The sequence below is a fragment of the Ictalurus punctatus genome, chromosome 9 (genome assembly GCF_001660625.3).
Source record: "Ictalurus punctatus breed USDA103 chromosome 9, Coco_2.0, whole genome shotgun sequence".
In the NCBI taxonomy this organism is placed as follows: domain Eukaryota; kingdom Metazoa; phylum Chordata; class Actinopteri; order Siluriformes; family Ictaluridae; genus Ictalurus; species Ictalurus punctatus.
Genome location: NC_030424.2, coordinates 16,174,086 through 16,194,242, shown reverse-complemented (window position 1 = coordinate 16,194,242; position 20,157 = coordinate 16,174,086). Strand labels below are relative to the sequence as shown.

The 20,157-nt window shown below is 37.5% G+C and overlaps 1 protein-coding gene across 4 annotated transcripts in view; it reads right to left on the bottom strand.

The window, feature by feature from the left end:
- Positions 1 to 966: 966 nt before the first annotated feature.
- The window catches only part of prkd3 (protein kinase D3), a 50,979-nt gene continuing 31,788 nt past the window's right edge, over positions 967 to 20,157 (bottom strand). For 3 of the 4 annotated variants that reach the window (XM_017476736.3, XM_047157659.2, XM_053682550.1), the window contains 16 exons: positions 16,961 to 17,092; positions 15,746 to 15,903; positions 14,098 to 14,293; positions 13,926 to 14,003; positions 13,653 to 13,839; positions 13,218 to 13,341; positions 12,852 to 12,929; positions 8,887 to 9,178; positions 7,442 to 7,494; positions 7,217 to 7,289; positions 7,004 to 7,110; positions 6,750 to 6,911; positions 6,194 to 6,292; positions 5,107 to 5,374; positions 2,657 to 2,742; positions 967 to 2,550 (listed from right to left, as the gene is read on the bottom strand). In XM_017476736.3, coding sequence (XP_017332225.1) covers positions 2,377 to 2,550; positions 2,657 to 2,742; positions 5,107 to 5,374; positions 6,194 to 6,292; positions 6,750 to 6,911; positions 7,004 to 7,110; positions 7,217 to 7,289; positions 7,442 to 7,494; positions 8,887 to 9,178; positions 12,852 to 12,929; positions 13,218 to 13,341; positions 13,653 to 13,839; positions 13,926 to 14,003; positions 14,098 to 14,293; positions 15,746 to 15,903; positions 16,961 to 17,092 — 2,267 coding nt within the window. In that variant the 3' untranslated portion in view covers positions 967 to 2,376. The remainder of the gene's footprint in view (positions 2,551 to 2,656; positions 2,743 to 5,106; positions 5,375 to 6,193; positions 6,293 to 6,749; positions 6,912 to 7,003; positions 7,111 to 7,216; positions 7,290 to 7,441; positions 7,495 to 8,886; positions 9,179 to 12,851; positions 12,930 to 13,217; positions 13,342 to 13,652; positions 13,840 to 13,925; positions 14,004 to 14,097; positions 14,294 to 15,745; positions 15,904 to 16,960; positions 17,093 to 20,157) is intronic. The other variant, XM_047157660.2, reaches the window with a different exon arrangement.

The following is a 20,157-nucleotide window of genomic DNA, read 5'->3' as shown; positions in this document are numbered from 1 at the left end:
ATATGTTGCTTTCTTTTCTGACACACAAACATTTTTCTGTAACATTTAATTTTGTTCTGGAAATCTAATGTCTTGAAATCTAAAATGTTTTTGTACTGACTCACTAATGCAGAAGTCATCAAATAAAAATCAAAAAGTTTGTACTAAAACTGGGTGCCTAAGACTTTTGCACAGTGTATGCTAACTCTGTATTAACATATTATGTCTATAGATGAGTCAAATGCTAATGTACTAATTTAACTCGGGTATGCAGAGGTACATAATGTATTCATGTGACTCATGTAAAGCACACAAGTTACTATGGAAAAGTGCTAGTGAATTGTCTGTAGCCAATAGGTAGAATTTTACCACATTTGTTTTTAAAAATGGAAATTGGGGCTTAAAAACACAAATGTAAAATTATAAAACAATAACTAATAACTGTTTATGAATAGTTAAGATTAAAGAAATCTAGTTTCAGGGTCATAAGCATTTATAACATACAGGTGAGAGTTTCAATCATGAAATGCGAACTGGTATAATCATTTAATGTGATGATTGTCGTACATAACAATAACATTTTATCTTTATTATTATTATTATTGTTATTATTATTATTATTATTATACATGAATATAGACTAGACCCAAATATTTATCCTTCTTGGAATACTGTCAGTTGCCTCATGCTGCTTTAACATGTTAAACCAGAGACTTTCAGGCCTCTCGAGTTCTTCCACACCAACCCTGGCAAACCATGTCTTCATGGGGCTCGCTTTGTGTACAGGGGCATTGTCATGCTGGGACATGTTTGGGTGCCTTAGTTCCAGAGAAGGGAAGACATCCTATACAATTGTGTGTTTCCAGATTTGTGGCAACAGTTTGGGGAAGATCCACATACGGGTGCGATGGTCAGGTGTCCACATGCCTTTGGCCAAAGAGTGTTTTTCAATCCCTAAATCATGAAACAAACAGCCCACACATGAAGTAGTGCATTTAATTTTTTATGTACTAAAATATACAAAACACTCACACCTGCCAATCCAGTGGCAACATGAAGTAATGATTATATGGATCCAGAGGAGCAAACATGCCCTCCTCTCCCAGACAAAGTGATGGAAAAACTTCCATCTCATGCAAACTTTAAAAGCAGTCAAATTGATCTGCTCAAAATGGCTCCTTATTCTGTGCTATGGCAAACCTTGAGAACAGAGTGTGTACTGTAAACCCAATTGTAATCAATAAATAATTGAACTTGAACATTTATAGGCAAATCTTAGCTGCTCACCATAATGCATATCTTCCATCCCGTATAGTGCACACAGAAGGTGAGTTTGTACATATGTACTTATATCGTACTGATCTGAGTGAAAACAGCTGACTACTGAAGTCAATTCAGTATTTATGGCTGAAATGGAAAATTTCTTCTCCTATGTTTCTCCTTTCTCTTATGTTACATGTTGGTTCTTCTGGCATACAGCCCACATGAAAAAGAAATACAATACTGCTGTTAAACCATGATCTCAAGCCATTATTAGATAATATTTTTGATGTGTTTAACAAATGTGTAATAATGTATTGTAGTGCTATTTCAAGTCAGTTTGACTGTCTGAGCAACAGACATAGTCTCTACAGATGGAAGTTTAAAAAACAAGAAGGAAAAACAGTAACTGCTTAATCTGATAAAGTTAAAAAAAGAAAAAAGGGGGGGGGCATGCAGGCCATAATTGAGGTTCTAAGCATCTTCTATTCTCTACATAAAAAAACCTCTTTTTATAGCCTTCTTTGTGTACTTCTCCAAAATTCTTGGCCTTTTTCACAAATGTTGTGAGGAAACCTATGGCTCTACTTCACTGTATGGCATTTTAGTGAACCATCCTAACATCTTCCAGTTATAGAACACAAGGCTATTTGTGTTATAGGCAACTTGAACTTAGCCCTCGAATAAGTCAAATTCATTATAGCACCATTCCTCTCTCTCCTTTATATGTAACATCACCTAAGCCCTTTTGCCTTTACTCGAATTAGGAATATTACTGTAAAATTGCAAATACTAAATCTGTAAATAAGATAAACAGATCTGCACCATTAGATGTAGCATAGACAGGGCTAGAGGGCAGAATGCATAGCCACAAAATACTGACATTTAAGGTTTCTACTAGGATTAGAAGAAAAACAATCTTCATCACAAATGGTCTTGACTGTAAGACCCGGAAAAACCAAGGCCTCACACTGCTGTGTGCTTTTGTAACACTTTGCCCCTTCACAAATCCCCTAATATCCTGCCTCTGCCTCAGCAGAGTGCTGTATTCAGTCTAGCTACAGGTCCTTATGGGGCTAGCGCCTTCTAGTGAGAGTCTGACACTGTCCTCCTTCACAGATTTAGTCCATAATGTATCTAGGGGTCTTCATCCATGTCGTCTAGGTTCGGAGCCATGATGAAGTGTTTGGGGTAGATCAGACTGTGCTCATCAGCGAACTCCTCCCAGCGTGCATCATCGCTTTCGTGGGTGATGTAGCGCTCACCTCGCCGGGTCTCGAACTCCCGCAGGTCTAGCCATGTCTGGTAGTCCTGAGAAAGCAGAGATATGCTTACATAAACAAACAAGGCTTCAAGACTTTCACTGGGAATGTGGAGGTATCACTGTAATGCCACATTATGTGCTATGCTGGCTAACCTGGAACCATGGATGACTGAGGGACTTGTCCACACTGTACCGCTTCCTCATCTTCACTTGAAGAAGGTTGTTGATGAGATCTGTGGCTGTGGGTTAACACAAAGTTCAAACTGTAACATAGGTTTCGAGAGCAAATAATTTGTATATTCTACAGAAAAAAAACATGTTAAAAGCATATTATTATACTAGCCTAATTAACGTGGCACAGTATATTGAAATACCATGGCAATCCAAAGTTGTAAACTTAAGATTATCTTCAGACATCTTTTACTGGTTAATTCAGGTCAAAACTTTAAAGATCATGGTGTAGAATTTGCCATTTCTGAAGGTTATTAATGTGACACACTGCACCAGTAAAATCTCCACTATCAATTACAAGTGTGCATTTCTACATAACCACTTCCTCAGGCTGCTTGCACATGCTTTATATCAATCACATCATCTCCATTTAACATAAAGAACATTTCATCTCCAACATGAATGTAATTAAGATCCTACATTAAGATGAACTGTCAATAATAAACATGTGATTTAATGACACCAATATAAAGGAAATGGACAGCAGTTTTAAAGCAAATATATTGTGTCTTTTTTTTGTTGTTGTTGCATCCTCTTCAAACCGAGCCTCAGCACTACATGCACATGTGCCATTTGTGACCTGAACTGACTAAATGTAATAAATGCCAAGCTGATATCAAAATGTCAAATGAGTAATACCCTGAATTTCGTTATGAAAATTTAAGGACTAAATAAGATCATGAAAATGGAGTTATGATGAATGCAATTTCCCGGTGCAAATTGTAATGATCTTTAAAATAACTGTTGATCAGCTCAGAATGTAAAGAAATAGAAAACGCAGAAACAGAAGCACAGAAGTTCAACTGGGAGGTGGGTAGTGCAGTGACTCATTAGAGCTGAAATGTCTGAGATTGTGGTAGTATAGACAGACATGGGGGTGAGAAGCGTTACCATGTCTGATAAACACTTTGCGTCTACTGTATGGTTTTGGGTTTTAAATACAGCCCACTAACCTTGATATTAATGTTATAAACAAACACTCAGCCATTTATACATAATACATGTTCTGTATTAATACTAATGTTGGGCAAAACCTCTGTAATTTAATCTGACTTATTCAGCAACTATATTATATAGCAAACCACTATTTGTAAAAATAAATAAATAAATAAATAAATATTAAAATACTCTCTTGTCTAGACAACTATGTGTTACTGTGTAATATGCTGAAGTAAAATATTAATGCTAGTGTGGCTGAAACAATGACTAACTTCTAAAAGTGTCCTTGTCCCTGATTAATGAGCTAAATGATGAGGTTATAACATCAAGCTTGCCACACATTTAACCAGAATACAGCGCAGAAGAATTCTTTGGGGCCCCATCTTTTGTTTATGAGGATAATATTTGGGGCTATTATCTTTTTCAAGATCCAATGGATATTTTATTATATGTGCTTAAGCATTGTCATTCTATTATTTTCCAAAACATCAACAGGGCTGAAATTTTAATTTAATTATTATTATTATTATTATTTAATTATTATTTTTTTCCCTATTTTTCCAGGATTTCCAGCACAGTTAGAACTCTGTTATGCTCCATCTAATTTAATATATTTAGTATTTAATACATTTAAATATTGAAAAAATATTTAGTATGCAGTATAATTTGTGTATATAATCTGTAGTATTTAAATTTAAGTATTGTTCTTTTAATGCCATGTCTACATCAATGGCTATTTTCATGGCTAATTCAAGGTAAGTAAAACAGGACATTCAATAAAATCTTATAATATAACAATAATAAAATCTTAATAAAAACATTTCAACATCAACAACAAAAACTATATAAGATCCTTCAATTTAATATTTGAGAAAAAAATTGTTCTAAAATGTTTCCTGGTGAAATATTTTGGGAGACTTCCAGAGAAGTATTTTCTGAATAGAAACATTGTCTAGTATGATTAAGAACAGGACAGGCCAGTAAAATATTCTTAACAGTCATTCTTATCTAACAGAAATCACATGTTGTTGATTCTTCACCACTTAATAAGAACTTGAACGGCCAATGTGTCTTTGTGTCTGATTGTGTCTAGATTCAAAGGAGAAATGAAGAAAAGGAAGTATCTTTCATTTATAACAGGGTTAAGTTGGTGTAGTTTGTTAAATGCACACTGATCCCATTCCATTCGCCACTTTTTTTTATGTACAACCTTATTATAGGTTTGAGATCTGATGGTGGGATTTGACAAGCAGTAATTCTCAGTTTGAGGGCTTCCTTAGCAGCTTGTTGGTTACGAGTCAGCCCAGTATGGCCTGGTATCCAACAGAACTGTAGTATTTGAAAATACTTTTAAAACATTTGTTGTATTGAATATAATTTAATATTTTTAGTCACCTCAGCATATCAGTGGGTAGAATGCATTGTTTTCTTACCTTCTGTGGATATCTCCTTCCAAGGCATTGGTGGATACATAAAAGCTGCGTTCTGGATCTGATCATTAATATCTTCATCCTCGTTAAATGGGAAGGTACCACTCAGGCTGACGTAGATGATGACACCCACTGACCACATGTCCAATGAGCGGTTATAACCTTTACTACGAAGAACTTCGGGAGCCAGATACGCTGGAGTTCCCACCACAGAGCGACGGAATGACTTCTCACCAATTATGCGAGCAAAACCAAAGTCACACAGCTTTACCTGCAGGCAAAATGTACAGTCATGAGCCTGATAGAGTTTTTGGTGCATAAAACTCTATAATTGCAGAGGTGGGTAGTAATGAGCTATGTTTACTTCGTTACATTTACTCGAGTAACTTTTTCAAAAAAAAATATCTTACTGTTAAATGTTAATGAATAAAGTAGTTTTAATAATTAGTTAATATCACGTATTATGAGGTTGCGAGTCTCACGATACGCTGCAGTGGTCTGAATGCGGACACAACATCCGCTCACTTTTTTAGCAGCTCAGTCCTGGAAGACAATAGCCGAAGAGGGGGAAAAAGTGAGCATGTCAATGGAGGCAGGACACCCATACACACACACAAACAAACAAACAAACACACACACACACACAAACATGCTAACGCAAACATACCAACACACACACACACACTCAAACTCTCTCTCTACACACACGTTCTCTTCTGTTCTGTTCCATTGTCTGACAGGTTTGTGTTGTTTACATGTTGTGAAAATAAAGACAGTTAACTGTTGGGAAAATGTTAGTTTTTTGGTTAGCACTTTCGCCTGTTATTTTACCCACCACAGGACTGGGATATGCTGCTTCATTTTGAACCCATTTTGAACCCTTACAGTTCTCCATGTAGTCTGAGATTCAGGATTTTCCCTTCATTTTAATCAGATCTGAAGTAACTAGTAACTTGCTACTCGAGTAGACTTCTCGTTGGATACTTTATTACTCTTACTCAAGTAATAATTAACATTATTACTCTTACTGTTACTTTTTGGCTACTCTACCCACCTCTGTATAATGGCAAACATGTGACAAGATTCTCACCTGAGGAAAAGGCTCTGCCGAGGCTAGGAGCACGTTCTCTGGCTTCAGATCACAATGAACAATGTTTTTGAAATGGAGATGCCTCAAAGCCACCAGAATCTATAACCAGAAATAAAACAATGACATATTTTAAGCCTTATATTAAACTGTAGTCACATTTAGAAGATGACAATAACATATTTGGTGATGCATGCTGAGAACATGTGCTAGTTAAATCAAGTTGAATGAAATTCACTATTTATTTTCAGTGAAATATACACCATCATGCACAGTCAGGGGCCTCTGGCCACATCAGAGCTGTGTGTGGTTGCTAATTGGAGGCTGCAGATCCATAGCTAATAGATGAGCCCCTGTTATTCCAGCCCCCAAGGGGCCTCTCGGTTCTAATCATCCCACAGACTCAAGCAGTGGAGCACTTCAGCTTCCTGATGAGATCCAGACTTCTCTAAACACAGCCCCCATTCAAAACACCACATCCATCAGAATAAACATAGTCCAGAGAAGAAAAATGAAGGGTCCTGAACAGAAATGGATGAGTCAGATAAAAAGAGTTAACCTGTGTGACGAGGAACTTGGTGATGCGCTCAGGCAGTCTGCTCTTTTCGCTGGACAGGATCATCTCCAACATGTCCCCATGCAGCTTCTCCATGACAACAAACACTCGCTCCAGGGTCTCAAACATGCACTCCAAGTTAACAATACCAGGATGCTGCAGGTTCTTCATGGTAAAAAAGGGAAAGGCAGTTATAATCAGCCTTCATATAGTACTGTATGCTTCTCCACAGTCTCATCAGGCTGTGATGGTCCCACCTGTAAAATGGCTACTTCATTCCTCAGCTGGCTTTCTTGTTTGGTAGGGAACCTCATTTTGTCGATCACCTTTATTGCTACATCTCTGCCTGTCTTTCTGTGCTTCCCTTTTAACAGAAAGAGGTTTATTTGTTCAGTCTGTTCTTGTTTATAAACTGCAAAAGTAAATACAATGGTATCTAAGAAAAATTAAGAAATAATTCACAACAGTACCTCCATATACAATGCCAAACTGGCCTGATCCCAAAACCTCATCAGCGAAGATCTGATAAACAGAGCTGATATCCTAAAAACAAGTGGAAAATAAATCAGTATTTTTAATTGGTATTGTATGTCTAACAAAATGTGGTTGTTTTACAGAAAATGTGGAAGTGTTACTTTGGTTGTAGTGATGATAATAATAATAATTAGTGAAAACCCACTATGGTAAAGACTCACCACATTCTCCTGGATTTGACTGTTAGATACAGAAATGCTCATGGACAATTCCTCTAAAGAGACACAGAACAGTAAAGATAATTCATACAAATCCACTTTTCTAGATTATCCTTATATAAGGTACAATCACCAAAAATAATTCATTGAGCAGATAACAATGTACACAAATCTGAAGTGACCTAACCAAGGAGTAATAAAGGATGAGGAAGTATCTGATAAAAATAAGTACCATGTATATTTTCTCAAGTGTAAAACACATAGATTAAAGGCATTGATTGAAGAGACCATTGAAAGCGAGTTCTCATATGTTCTGGCTGATGTGGGGAGCTTATTCAATCTTCAAGCTAAACTAGAAGCAGTGGGTTCTTATCCTGAAAGCATGCTTAGTATTCATGTAAGAGACTGCTATACAGCAATATTTGTTATACAGTTAACTTATTTGAAAGTAGTGAAACATTTCCTGAAAATTTGTATTTGATTCGTGCTTAATCTTGAGCAAATGCAATAATCCTAGTACAGGAATAACATGAACGATCATGAGAGAACAGGTTGTGGAGCAGCTCAGCAGCAGCACTGTGGATGCTTTAAAGGAAGAAGTGGCCAGTAAATGGGTATTTCTGTCTCACAATCAGCGCTGGAAGGCAAAAAGAAGCTGTTCAATCATGGAGCAAATGGTGGAACAAGGACTTAAGCATCATGATTGGGGTAATTTTCTCCTAAAATTCGAAGAAGAACATGCTGGTTCGAGGAATTTCAGTCGAACATATAATACAACCTTGTATTAGAGATTGTACAAGTTATGTAGGTTCTTGTAAAGCGTTCACATTAAGAGGCTTGGGGACCTGGAACCTATGGGATGAATGAAGTATTTGAAAAGTAAGCTCCACCCATTAGTTTCTTTAACCAATCCTTTTCTCCTGCTTCCAAGTTAGAGCTGTCCTCTGCACAGTTTCGATCCTGAGCTTACTGAAGACGCTGGCTGCCTTCACTTAATTATTTGTAACCTACACCATTGAGTAGATCATTCAGAGATTTGTCATTAAAATGTTGTTTCTTTTCTTATGTTCAGGATAAGCAAATGTACACATTATTTTGGGTAATGTTATTCTATTTTACAAGCTTTCTACAATTACAGCTCTTCAGTTTTCTTTGCATTTTCTTTCCCAAAATGAGCAATCATTGCCTCGCAAGGATTACCGTAAATTCCATGTTAGTCATCACCAATATCCGATTACATCGTCCTACTACTCTAATTCATTGTTCTTCTCATGGATTATAGTCAATTAATTAGTAACTCTGAAATGATGAAAAGTGCAATATAAGTAATAATAATAACAACAATAATAATAGTTGTGATTATTATTATTATTATTATTATTATTATTATTATTATTACATTGACACAATCCTAACCATGCCTTAAGGATTTAAATGAATGTACTCACTGTGGTCCTTGCCCTGACCAGCAGCAGCACCCACACTTGGCTGAGGTGTAACCGGAACAGGCATGAGGGCTTGGCGAATGGCCATCTCCCAACCCTGCGCCACCTCCAGCCCCACGCCAGAGGCAGCCAGCATGGGGTTGTGCATATGAAGATGGGGGCCACCGGTGTTCTCCCCAACATAATAGACCATAGTAGCAGTGATAATCTCAAAGCAGTGTGGATTACCCCCCATAGCAAGACTACTGAAATCCTGTGCTGCCTCCACCTGCAGGATCTCAGACAGAGGAATCTCCTGTAGGTGAAACAAAACAGTGATGGAAATTCAGATTCAGGTACTAACTGCCTGACAATGATCGAATGAATGAATGAATGAATATCATAGTTCACACTTGAGAGAACTATGAACTTTATTTTCACACACTCTCAAGTAAATGAGCACTACAGCTAGATGTGATAATATGAGATACAGTACATAAAAATCACCATCAGTAACAAGAGAGTCAATGTCCACTACTGATCACAACTACTGCCAGGATGCTCAAGAGGTAAGATTAGTACAAACAGCATGTCTCTTGTAGCCTCCAGCCAAACCCATACCATACCTTAAATTCTTTAGAATAGAGTGCAGGTTTTGAGATCACACAATCCAGGTTCTTCATTTTATCCGGGAATGTCCTCTCAGAACGAGCTCATGTGCCTCATATCCTTTCTGAGAGTCTAAAGTGAAATAAAGCAAGCTGGCTTCTGATGGCATTTGCTTTTGTCCTCCCACTTTACTCAAACGAAAGAGTGAAACAGTAGCTGTGACCAATAGCAGCTTCCTCTGAGCTTCACATCAAGTGTCTGTGGTTAGAGGGTGGACCACATGACCAAGCCCACTGAGGAGCTCTGTGATTACAAGGCAGCAAACCGAAAGTCTTCATGACTTCATGCTGATCAGTGTGTATGTGTGCGCGGCGCGTGTGTGTGTGAGGCCATGCTACCACTGTGCTGCGGATGGCCACTACATGGTAAAAGGGGGTGGTCTGGTTGAAGAACGGTTAGGTGGAGACAGGATTGAAGTCCCCATAGGCCATAAAAGAGGTGGGGAAACCAAAAGTACAGGGCTTCTGTCTTCAAAAGAGCATGGTATAATTTCTAAATGTATAAAACAGACGCAGTCTTACAGCTCACGACACATGACCACCAGAGCATATGGGGTGAACATAAGTTAAAAAAAACACAGTGGTGACTAAATAAAAAAGCAGAAAGTGCTATAACCAAAAGTGAACAATCAGCAGCTTTTGGCTCAATCAGTTGAACACAGGTGGCCGGTTTCATTGCATCAATCCAGAGGAAAGCACTGTGTAGGAAATACCTAAAATACAAAGGGCCTTGGCTCAAACAGAAAACTATTAGGAGGAGCTGCTTCATACACTAATCATTTGCTCTTAGAATAATCTATAAGATTATTCTTCCAAAAAGTTCATTCACGTATATAGAAAGTTTATCCATATTTACTACAAGTACACTAGTCTACACAAAAAAAGTGTACTAAATAAAAAAATAACAATATACTTAGTGTTTAATTTTGATATACTAGCATGTCTAGAGAAGAGAAATAAACTAGGTCCCAAGAAAGTTAGTAAGTAAATTTAATTTAGGTGAAAAATACAGTAAAGTCACTTAGTCCTGAGTGTATTAAAAATCAGCTCTTATTAGTTAAGTTGTTATTTAAGCACAATTTGTTCCAGTATACAATTTTATCAAGCATTTTCATTTGTATCTGTAGGAGAGAGGCATTTCCTGCCTGTCTCATGAAACTAACCAGTGAAAAAGAGAACAAATTATTGAAGAGTAGCAAAGCGGTAAGTAGTTTTGCTCATGGTTGAGAGATCACATGTTCAAAGCCAAAGCAAGGCTGGTATTCATCTCTCATCTCTCCCTTTTCAATATGAGCAATTAGGTGCTGTTTAAAGGTATATGAGGAGCATTTATATAGATGTGTTTTGTAGCTTTCATGTGATACATTATGGCTAGTGTACCTATAGTATTACAATATTCTTCAGAATAAATTCAAAACATGTCAAATGTACCTATAAGAATACTTTTAATACCAGTTCAGTCTGAAACATCTACAGAAATAGCACATGGGTAGTACAGTATATACATATATACTAATCCATTTTATTAGGATATAATATACTGTATAAAAATATATTATACTGTATACTGTACATATGTGATGCACATATAGTGTTATATAGTGCTAGAGTATACTATAAGTGTATATAGGTATGTGTGAAGTGAAATTACTGGCAATGTTACAAACTCAAATCAGACCCAGAGATCAGCATACACACACATTCCATCATGGGGAACACATTAAGTCAAATACTCTGACATTAAGTTTTAATTGCTACTTAAATAGTGAAGGGCATAACTGACCTAATAGTGCACTGAGCTAAAGTGTGGGCTTTAGTGGTTTGGATTTTACTAGCAAGAATACACTTGGTGTTTCAGAAAGAGACTCACTGGAGTCCCCTCACAAGAAGTAGACAGGGGGCTGCCCAGAAAACTAAAGAATGAAAGAAGACAGCATGTGTGTAACGCCTACTCTGGTGTCGTGGAGTTAGATGCCTTTCTGTGGGTACATTTAGAGTTTCAGGGATTTGTTACAGCTGTGTCATTATAGTTTTACAATTATTTCTACAGACACTTCAATATACTGCGCATCAGCATGTAAAAGGAAAAATGGTGTCAAATATGTTAGCAGTACAATAAACTACTGGAATGACTGTTAGAGGGAGCTGTAACTATACAAATTCACACATATGTATGCTATGTACTTTTAACAAGCCCCTGTTTAACAAGTTTGTCTTCAGAAGTGTATGTTTAAGTGCAATATATTTGATTTCTAAATTGTTTTTTAACAAAACATTTATCCAACTATATATTAAAAGTTTTAGGAATAAGTTAACATATTAATGCCCAACTGTTCACCTTTGCCTATATATTCGTACACACATGTATGCAGAATTGTATATGACAGTGCAACGCTATAAAACCAAAACTAAAAGTATTAACTTATTTCTCTCTGAAAAGCAAGAAATTTATGGAGCTTGGAAGCTGACAAATGTATATGAATATGAATTTCATGTATTTGAATTATATACACGTCACAATAAATATTTTTTAAAGATGTTTTGCCAGTGTTTTCAATCATAATATTCAAAATTGTGGGTTACAGGTGTGAGATTTTTAAAAATCTGAAACCATCTAATTTTCCACCAGAAAGCCGGATGCTTCACCTTTGGAATATTTTATATAAAATCTGTATTTTTGAGATTTCAATTCTTGAGATTTTTATTTACATCTCAAAATCATAATTTGTAACTTTGATTTAAATGGTTTTAAAGGCAAATCTTACCCTTTAAAAACTTAAATACAAAAAAACTGTCCAAAAAATTAAATTTTTACATTTTATATATACATATAGAATTCAGATAACTTTGTCAGTTTATAAGCTCCATAGGAATTAACATGTTTTATTTAGTATCATTTTTGTCTATCATTTGTTTATCATTTGTTAAAGAAACACAAGTTCCTAAATCTATTCATTTTAGAGACACTGACATTTGACATTATCAGAGTTTAAAGTTCATTAATGTTTTCTTCAAGAAGCATTTGAGGTGTTAGAATGGCCTCAGATGCACTATGACTAGCTGTGAAGTGTTTTATTTGACAGCTCTTCCACTTTGACCGCAGAGAAATTTTTCATCTCATAAAGTGAAACCAGTTCAGTGGGGGAGGGGACATTTGAAGGGCCACTGACCTTCTTTCTATTCAGAAAGGCCAATGTTAACTATTATACTGATCTAAGCAGAATTTGAGTAATTCATTAGAACTGTGGCTTCTACATTTACCATGTAATGACTACATATTAATCGCAACTAAAAAAAATTCCTTACAATTGAGTCTTTTACCTTGTAGAACTTGGCTCCTGTGTCATTCTGAAACAAAGTCAGGCTTTTGCTGTCCAGCCTCCAATAGTGTCTCTTTCTCTGAGGAAATGTTATAATAACTATTAACAATATATTATGAGACCTATACACACACACACACACACACACACACACATATATGTGTGTGTGTGTATATATATATATATATATATATATATATATATATATATATATATATATATATACACACACACACACACACACACACATATATATATATATATATATATATATATATGTGTGTGTGTGTGTGTGTGTGTATATGTGTGTGTCTGTATATATATATATATATACATATATATATAAGCAGTTTCTTAAGGATCTTACAAGGTTATCCGTACTGGTGTAGTGCACCATCCATCCCTCCCTGACCACAGTGGAGCTTCTTCTCTTGGTGTGTTTAATGGACTGCACTACGCGCATCAATGGGATATTAGTGCTAGTGGATGGGCTAAAGAAAGACAAGTACTTTTAGAGGAAACAAGAAACACTCTGATCACAGGTTCATACACACTAAATCTGTAAAGATTTCTGTGACTCACTGAGAGCCACAGGAATACAGAAGTATTTTTAGAAATGTCATTTTGATCACTCTCATATCACAACACACAAGACTGAACTTTTCCTTATTTAAAAGATAATATCATTTGTCGAATAAACTGGAGCAGATGCTGCATAACTAAAACTTTAATAAACACAATGGTTCTACATGCAGATCGAGTCATTCTCTGACCTTTACCATGCAAATCAGTATCTACATACCTGATCTGAGGAGCTTTTACAGGCTCCTCGTCTTTCTCCTGGTCTGAGAATGGATAGTCCCGAAAGATCTTGTCCTCAGGAGTAGAGGGTTCTTCAGAGTCGTCCTGGCCTCTGCTGCTGTCACTGTTGACATCACTGATATCCACCTCCATAGTGGTGTCTGAATCTGGAGCTGGACTAGCTGGCTCTGACACACAAAACATATGACATAAAGAACAATTTCTGCCCATAAAGCGTCAAACTGATACACCACTAAATACAGTTGCTTTGTACCTCCATTGAAGACGACTTCCCCAAGACAGTCTTTTGGTACCTTAGATGCACATCGCTTGTGGCAATTAAATTTGCAATCTAACAGAAACAATAATACATATACTAGGTGTGTTGTTTTCTCAATTCTTTAAGTTTACATACATATTCTCGTAGGGCAGAAGGAGCGGCTCACCCTTGCACTGCATGCCCTGGCGGAACAGGCCTTTGAGCAGGCGTTTACAGTACTGGCAGATGGTGGGGCGTGTGTACGTGTGGATGACAAATGTGTGTGGCACTTTCACCCTCCCCAGCACCATCCTTTCCATCCAGATAGGCCGACCGCTCCAGGATGGGATCCGCTTCCCTGCTTCCTGATGGGGGCGCTGTTGCTGGATGTACCACAGGGGAAAGAGGGAGTTAGAAATAGAATCTTTACAAACTGCGAGACATGATGAGACATGAGACATGACTGTTACTGTTACAGGGCGTTTCCTCAACAGATGTTTTAAATGACCTGGCTGAACTTTGTCACATTCACAGTAAACACTAAATGATGAAACCTCCAAAAACAAAGTCTTTCAACTTGCATTCATGTTCTGACTTGTTCTGCTTCAAAACAGACCACACAGCTTTAATAAAACCCGACTCAACCTAGTGCTCTTCACATACAGTGTGTCTGGGCAGAACAACACAGAAAAGAATCCACAGAGGCTTGATCTGATTTACTTAATTCCATTTTCAGTGAACTGTCTGATGGCTGAATGCAAAGGAACATACTCAGTGGCACTGGATAAATGCCAGATAAATAGTTGCACAATGTTTGGTTAGCAGGCAGTTACAACATGCTTGGTGTTCTTCATTTTATCTGAATTTTTGTGTCTGTGGAGAAAAATTTAGTTGGCTGTATTATTTCTTTCATTGGTTGAATAACACTAATCCAGTCTTTAGATCCTCTCAATTTTAGCCCACAGACTGGCTGCACAGTTCATTTCCTACTTCAAACAATCCCACAAGTTTAAGATTGTACTCCGGAGATTTTAGGCCAATCAAAGTGTCTGAATGTTCCATTATGCCCGTCAAACACACACACACACACACACACACACACACACACACACACACACACACTCCTGTCTCCTGCAGACTTCAGGGAACATAGGAGAGCCTCTGTTGTGCTCTGCTTGGACATGATGCAAAAAAGGTCAACCTGGTCTGATTTAATATGCAGTTCAATTCATCCAGGTCTGCAACCTATGTACACTGTACACTGAGGACTGCTACTTGTGTATCAAATTTTTTTTCCATAGGGAGCTTAATATGCATGATTTACACCCTTAAAAAAGGACAGCTTATCAACCTTATAGTCAAACTACATATATCGTCAGCAACCTTATAGTCACCTATAGATATCCATATCCTCTTTAAAGGGCAGCTTACTGCATTGTGTGAACTAGTAATAGTATAAACTAGTAGTTTTTAACATCCTATATTGATGCCATTCTATTAGGCTGGGCCAAAACAGGAAATGTAGCAAACTGCATGTCTTAGAAACAGGGGAACGTAATTCCTAGGGAGGTTCCCTTGCAAAGAGTCATTATGATTTACAGTTCTCAATGGATAGTGGATGGAGTTTTTAATCCTTTCCTCCTCCTCTTCAACTCAAACATTGAGATGAATCAAACAGTTCTCTCAATTGCCCAGGACCAACACATCTATATTTATTGCTGTATATACAATCTAGACAGAAAGAAGTGGAGGAAGTAATAAATGTAATACAAATGACTCACTGAGGGAAAGGGAGAGAAGATAAATCACAAAGATGCATGCCGAGCCCTCCTTACCTCCTCCAGGGTCACCACGGCATTTTCTGCTGGGAGAGGCCGAGGAACAGACAGTGATGGACCTGGTAGAGACACATTGGACAGGCGCCTCTTCCTGACTCCGCTACAGTTGTTTGGGATCTTAAAGGCGCATCGCTTGTGATAATTCAGCCCGCAGCCTGATACACAAACATAACATGCACGTCAGGAATACCACTCATGCTATAACTGAGATTAGATTAGAGCAGACATCATTGTATTTTGCATGTTCTCCGTGTGCTTCTGGTGTTTCCTCCGGGTACTACGGTTTCCTCCCCCTGTCCAAAGACATGCGACGTAGGCTGATTGGCTTTTCCAAATTGCCCATAGAGTGTGAATAAGTGTGTGTGTGTGTGTGTGTGTGTGTGTGATTGTGCCATATGATGGGCTAGCACCCCATGCAGGGTGTCCCCCGCCTTGTGACCCGAGTTCCCTGGGATAGACTCCAGGCTCCCCCACGACCCTGTGTAGGATAAGCAGTACAGAAAATGGATGGATGGATGGATTATTGTACTCTTTGTTCTTTTTGTCAGTTCTTTTAAATGTCCACTAGAGAGCTCCATAAACACTTTCTCACTGGAAGTGGAGCAGAGAAACAGCTTAGGAAAAAAAGAGAGCTTTTACATCACAATCAAAACCATTTAGATAAGGCTTTAGTGAAATGTAGGCTTCTATATTAAATTTATAGACAATAAGCAGCTCTTGGCATGACTGATGAAGTCTGATATAGCAGCCTGTATCCATCAGCAAAGCATATTACAGCAGCAAACTTTGAAGGCCACATCCAAGACTTGGCAAAGGTACACTATGCTACAATCAAAAAGCCCCTCTATTGGGCTTCAAAGGCTGGCTGGATGGAGTTGAGGGGAAGCCAACACAGCATTGAGACATCTCACTGCGCATAGTTAGCCTGAGCCAGAGGCACTGAATTGTGTTCGGTGTATCTGGAAAACACTTGATGCTTTGGCCTTTGGTGTGCAGACAACCACAGCTCTGAGGACCATATGGTGCACATGTGTAATGTATTGTTCTTATGTACTGCATGAGCACTCAGATGAGTTTGTGTGTTTCTGTGAAATCAATAGTTAGAAAAGTTTGTCTGTAATCAATAGTATGTAGATAGCTTTTCGTACATGTTTGTCTTTTCATAATTTAATATTCATGAATTTGTTCAGTGCAGTATTCTTAAGTTATTACCTTCACATTTGAGGCCTTGCCGAACGAGACCCCACAGCATCTCCCCACAGTAGTCACAGAAGGTAGGGGCCTTGTATGAGTGCACATAGAGGGCATGAGGCCGGATCTGAAAGTCTTCTACTGTAGCCTGAGCTGCAATTAAAACGGAACTTAAAACTGAACAACAACAACAACAAAAAATGGACTTGAAACCCTGATGAGATTAAACAGCACAACACATAAATGAAATGAAAGAAAACAAACAGAACACAATAATAATAATTATTATTATTATTATTATTATTATTATTAATTATTTAATACTGAACAGTGTATGATTAACAGAAAGTAAAAAAAATCTGCCCAAAATTCTGAAAATTAATTACAATATTTCTGACAATTAATTTAAATATTATTGATAGGAACATCAGAAAGCCACATACTAGTGAAATCCAATAATGTATTTAAATATACAAGTATTTTGAGGCACATCAGTAATTTTCTGATTTTTTTTAAAGGCAAATCAGCTGCAAACTAAACCCATATCAGATTAATCCAAACAACTTAGTATAATTTATCACTAGATTAAATGTAAGTGTAAAAACTTTTACAAATATTATGATTTTTTTTTCTGAAGTCTGAGTGCTAAAGGCTAAACCACAGACAGTACAGTGAAACACTACTCTTTAATCTGAGTCACTGAAAGTGATTCACAGATGTGATTCAGCTGTGAGTCAGAACACAGTGTTGATGCCTTTTACAGCACTGAAAAGACTCCCTCGAGATTCCTTTAGACAACAGTGAACCCATCTGGTCGATTTATTCATCAGGCATAAATCAGAACCTGATTAAATAATTCCAAATTTGAGGGTGATTACTTGAATGCAAGTTAAGCCTTATAATACACTGCTTTTAAGATACAGTATAATAACTGACTAAACAGGGAACAAAAAAGCAAATTCCCTTAGTCCACTAATTTTGAGAGGATCAGACAGAAATGAATGAATACCAACAATGAGGAAATAACTCATAAGTCATTCAAATGTACAGTATATGTGGGAATAAGGCTACAGTGGCTGAAGTCCATTAACAGTGTGAGATCAATCTAACATTTACATTGTCTTGCAGATCTATAGAAACCTATAGAACGAGGGAAAACATATGAGGGAGAGATATCTTGCTTTCAAGGACCTATGCTTAGCCATCTGTGCTGCACTGATGAAGAACACAGATCAGCTGTAGAGAAGCAGACAGATAAAATGCAATATGACCTGTAAAGTTTAATGGTAATGACCTCTTAGTTGTAAAAACTCTGACACATGTGACTATCTCAGATTCTTTCTCCAAGTCCAAACACCGGGGTATGGAGGAGTGAACACTGATGATGTACACCTGCATCTCATATATTCGGAATGACTGTACGAGTGAAATTACTGTGGTAGCGAAAAGTGACATCAAATGCCTATTCTTCAGATTAAAGTCTTCTCAGCTGGATCACTCATCAGTGATAAATCAGCGGCTGATTGGAAAAATGTAAAAACTTGATGGCAGTTGGGAGCGGTTTCCTCTCAGATAGAGAGCCAGGAACACTCTGGTGCAATGCACCCTTCTTCAGACTAATATCCTTATAAAATTTGTGCAGTGCATTGTTTTTCATCACATCCCTTTGATTATATGTACATGACTTATATATTAATATTTATAATATTATATTTTTCATTTTCCATTGTCTTTATGCTCCATCTTTTACCATTTTATACTGTAACATTCTCATACAAATTTATACTTGGATTGATTAATGAACCCACAGAATGAGTTTTTAGAAATTTCTTTTGGCTCTCACAGATTTCGGAATAGATTCAAAAAGAGACAATGATTCTTGAGCTCGATAATATGAGCCCTGCATGAGTGAGCTCCTCTTCACGGATCAAAGGCATAAGGCTGAACCGTGGAGCTGCCAGCGAGTCACATACCAGGCAGCAGTACAGAGCGTTGGCACAAACTCATAATGAGGCATTCATGAAAACACCACATAGCCTACATTATGTAAAACCATGATCCAAACATCCAAGAAGTAATCAAATGCGCACAAAAGCACCTAAGTGAGCCAACATGCAATGGAAAATAGTGTGGAAAATAAAGCAGAAAACCCAGCCATATCACAGATAATAAAAGAATATTTTGGCCTAATCTTAACTTCCATTAGATTTTCACTATAAGTGAGTTTCAAGTAAATAGATTTTCCATTCTTTTCTCAATACAGGAAAATATATAAAAAATAGTTGTCCATGGTGGCGGCACAACGGGTAGCATTGCAGCCTCATGGCGTCGGGGTCCCTGGTTCAATCTTGAACTCAGGTTACTCTGTGTGTGGAGTTTATGTGCACGTCCGTGCCTGTGTGGGTTTCCTCCGGCTTCTCCGGTGTTCTCCCACCTCCCAAAAACATGACAGTATGTGGATTGGCTAAGATATATTACCCTTAGATATGAGTGTGTGAATATGGTGCCCTGCTACGGATTGCTGTTACACCCAGGGTATGTTTCTGCACTGTTCCTCATTCATAGTGTTCCCATCTCCAGATCCATCAACCAGAATAATTTCAGTTACTGAAAGTGAGTCATGGTTGTCTGTGGTAATTGCCTGTATGCTTGAGAATAGATTTTATTTTAATTTTATAAATTTTTGGAAAAGCTAGAGACCCTAGATACTGACCTGACAAAATAAACATCGAAAGTTATGCAACACATGACCCTTTTTTACTGTTTAATTTTATTTTCTTCAATAAATGTGTTAGAAAAGCACCTTTACTGAATATATGTCATCCCAAAACATACTGCTGGATAGTTGAACACACTTAAAAGGACAGGATCAAGACAGAATCAGCTGTGATGCACACTGTAGATGTGCGATCTCGAATGAAACCGGGCATTGCTGGACCTCCTGCAGGGAGGAAGTCCTGCAGCTCTCTTATATCCCTGCGGCAATTCACAGCAGAACCACTACCGTCGTTTACTGTAATAAAAACAAGCCCCTGCCTTTGAGCTGTACGCCAAGTCAAAGCTGCCCTCCTGTCTCTCCGCAATGTGTGGCCTATTTTCCTTCGAAGATGTTTGATTACCACAAACGTTGCAGGACAGGAGACTGTCCGGACAGAAATAATAAAGGGTTATGAGAAGAGTGTCTGTTCAAAATACCTTCATATGGTATGATGTGTAGA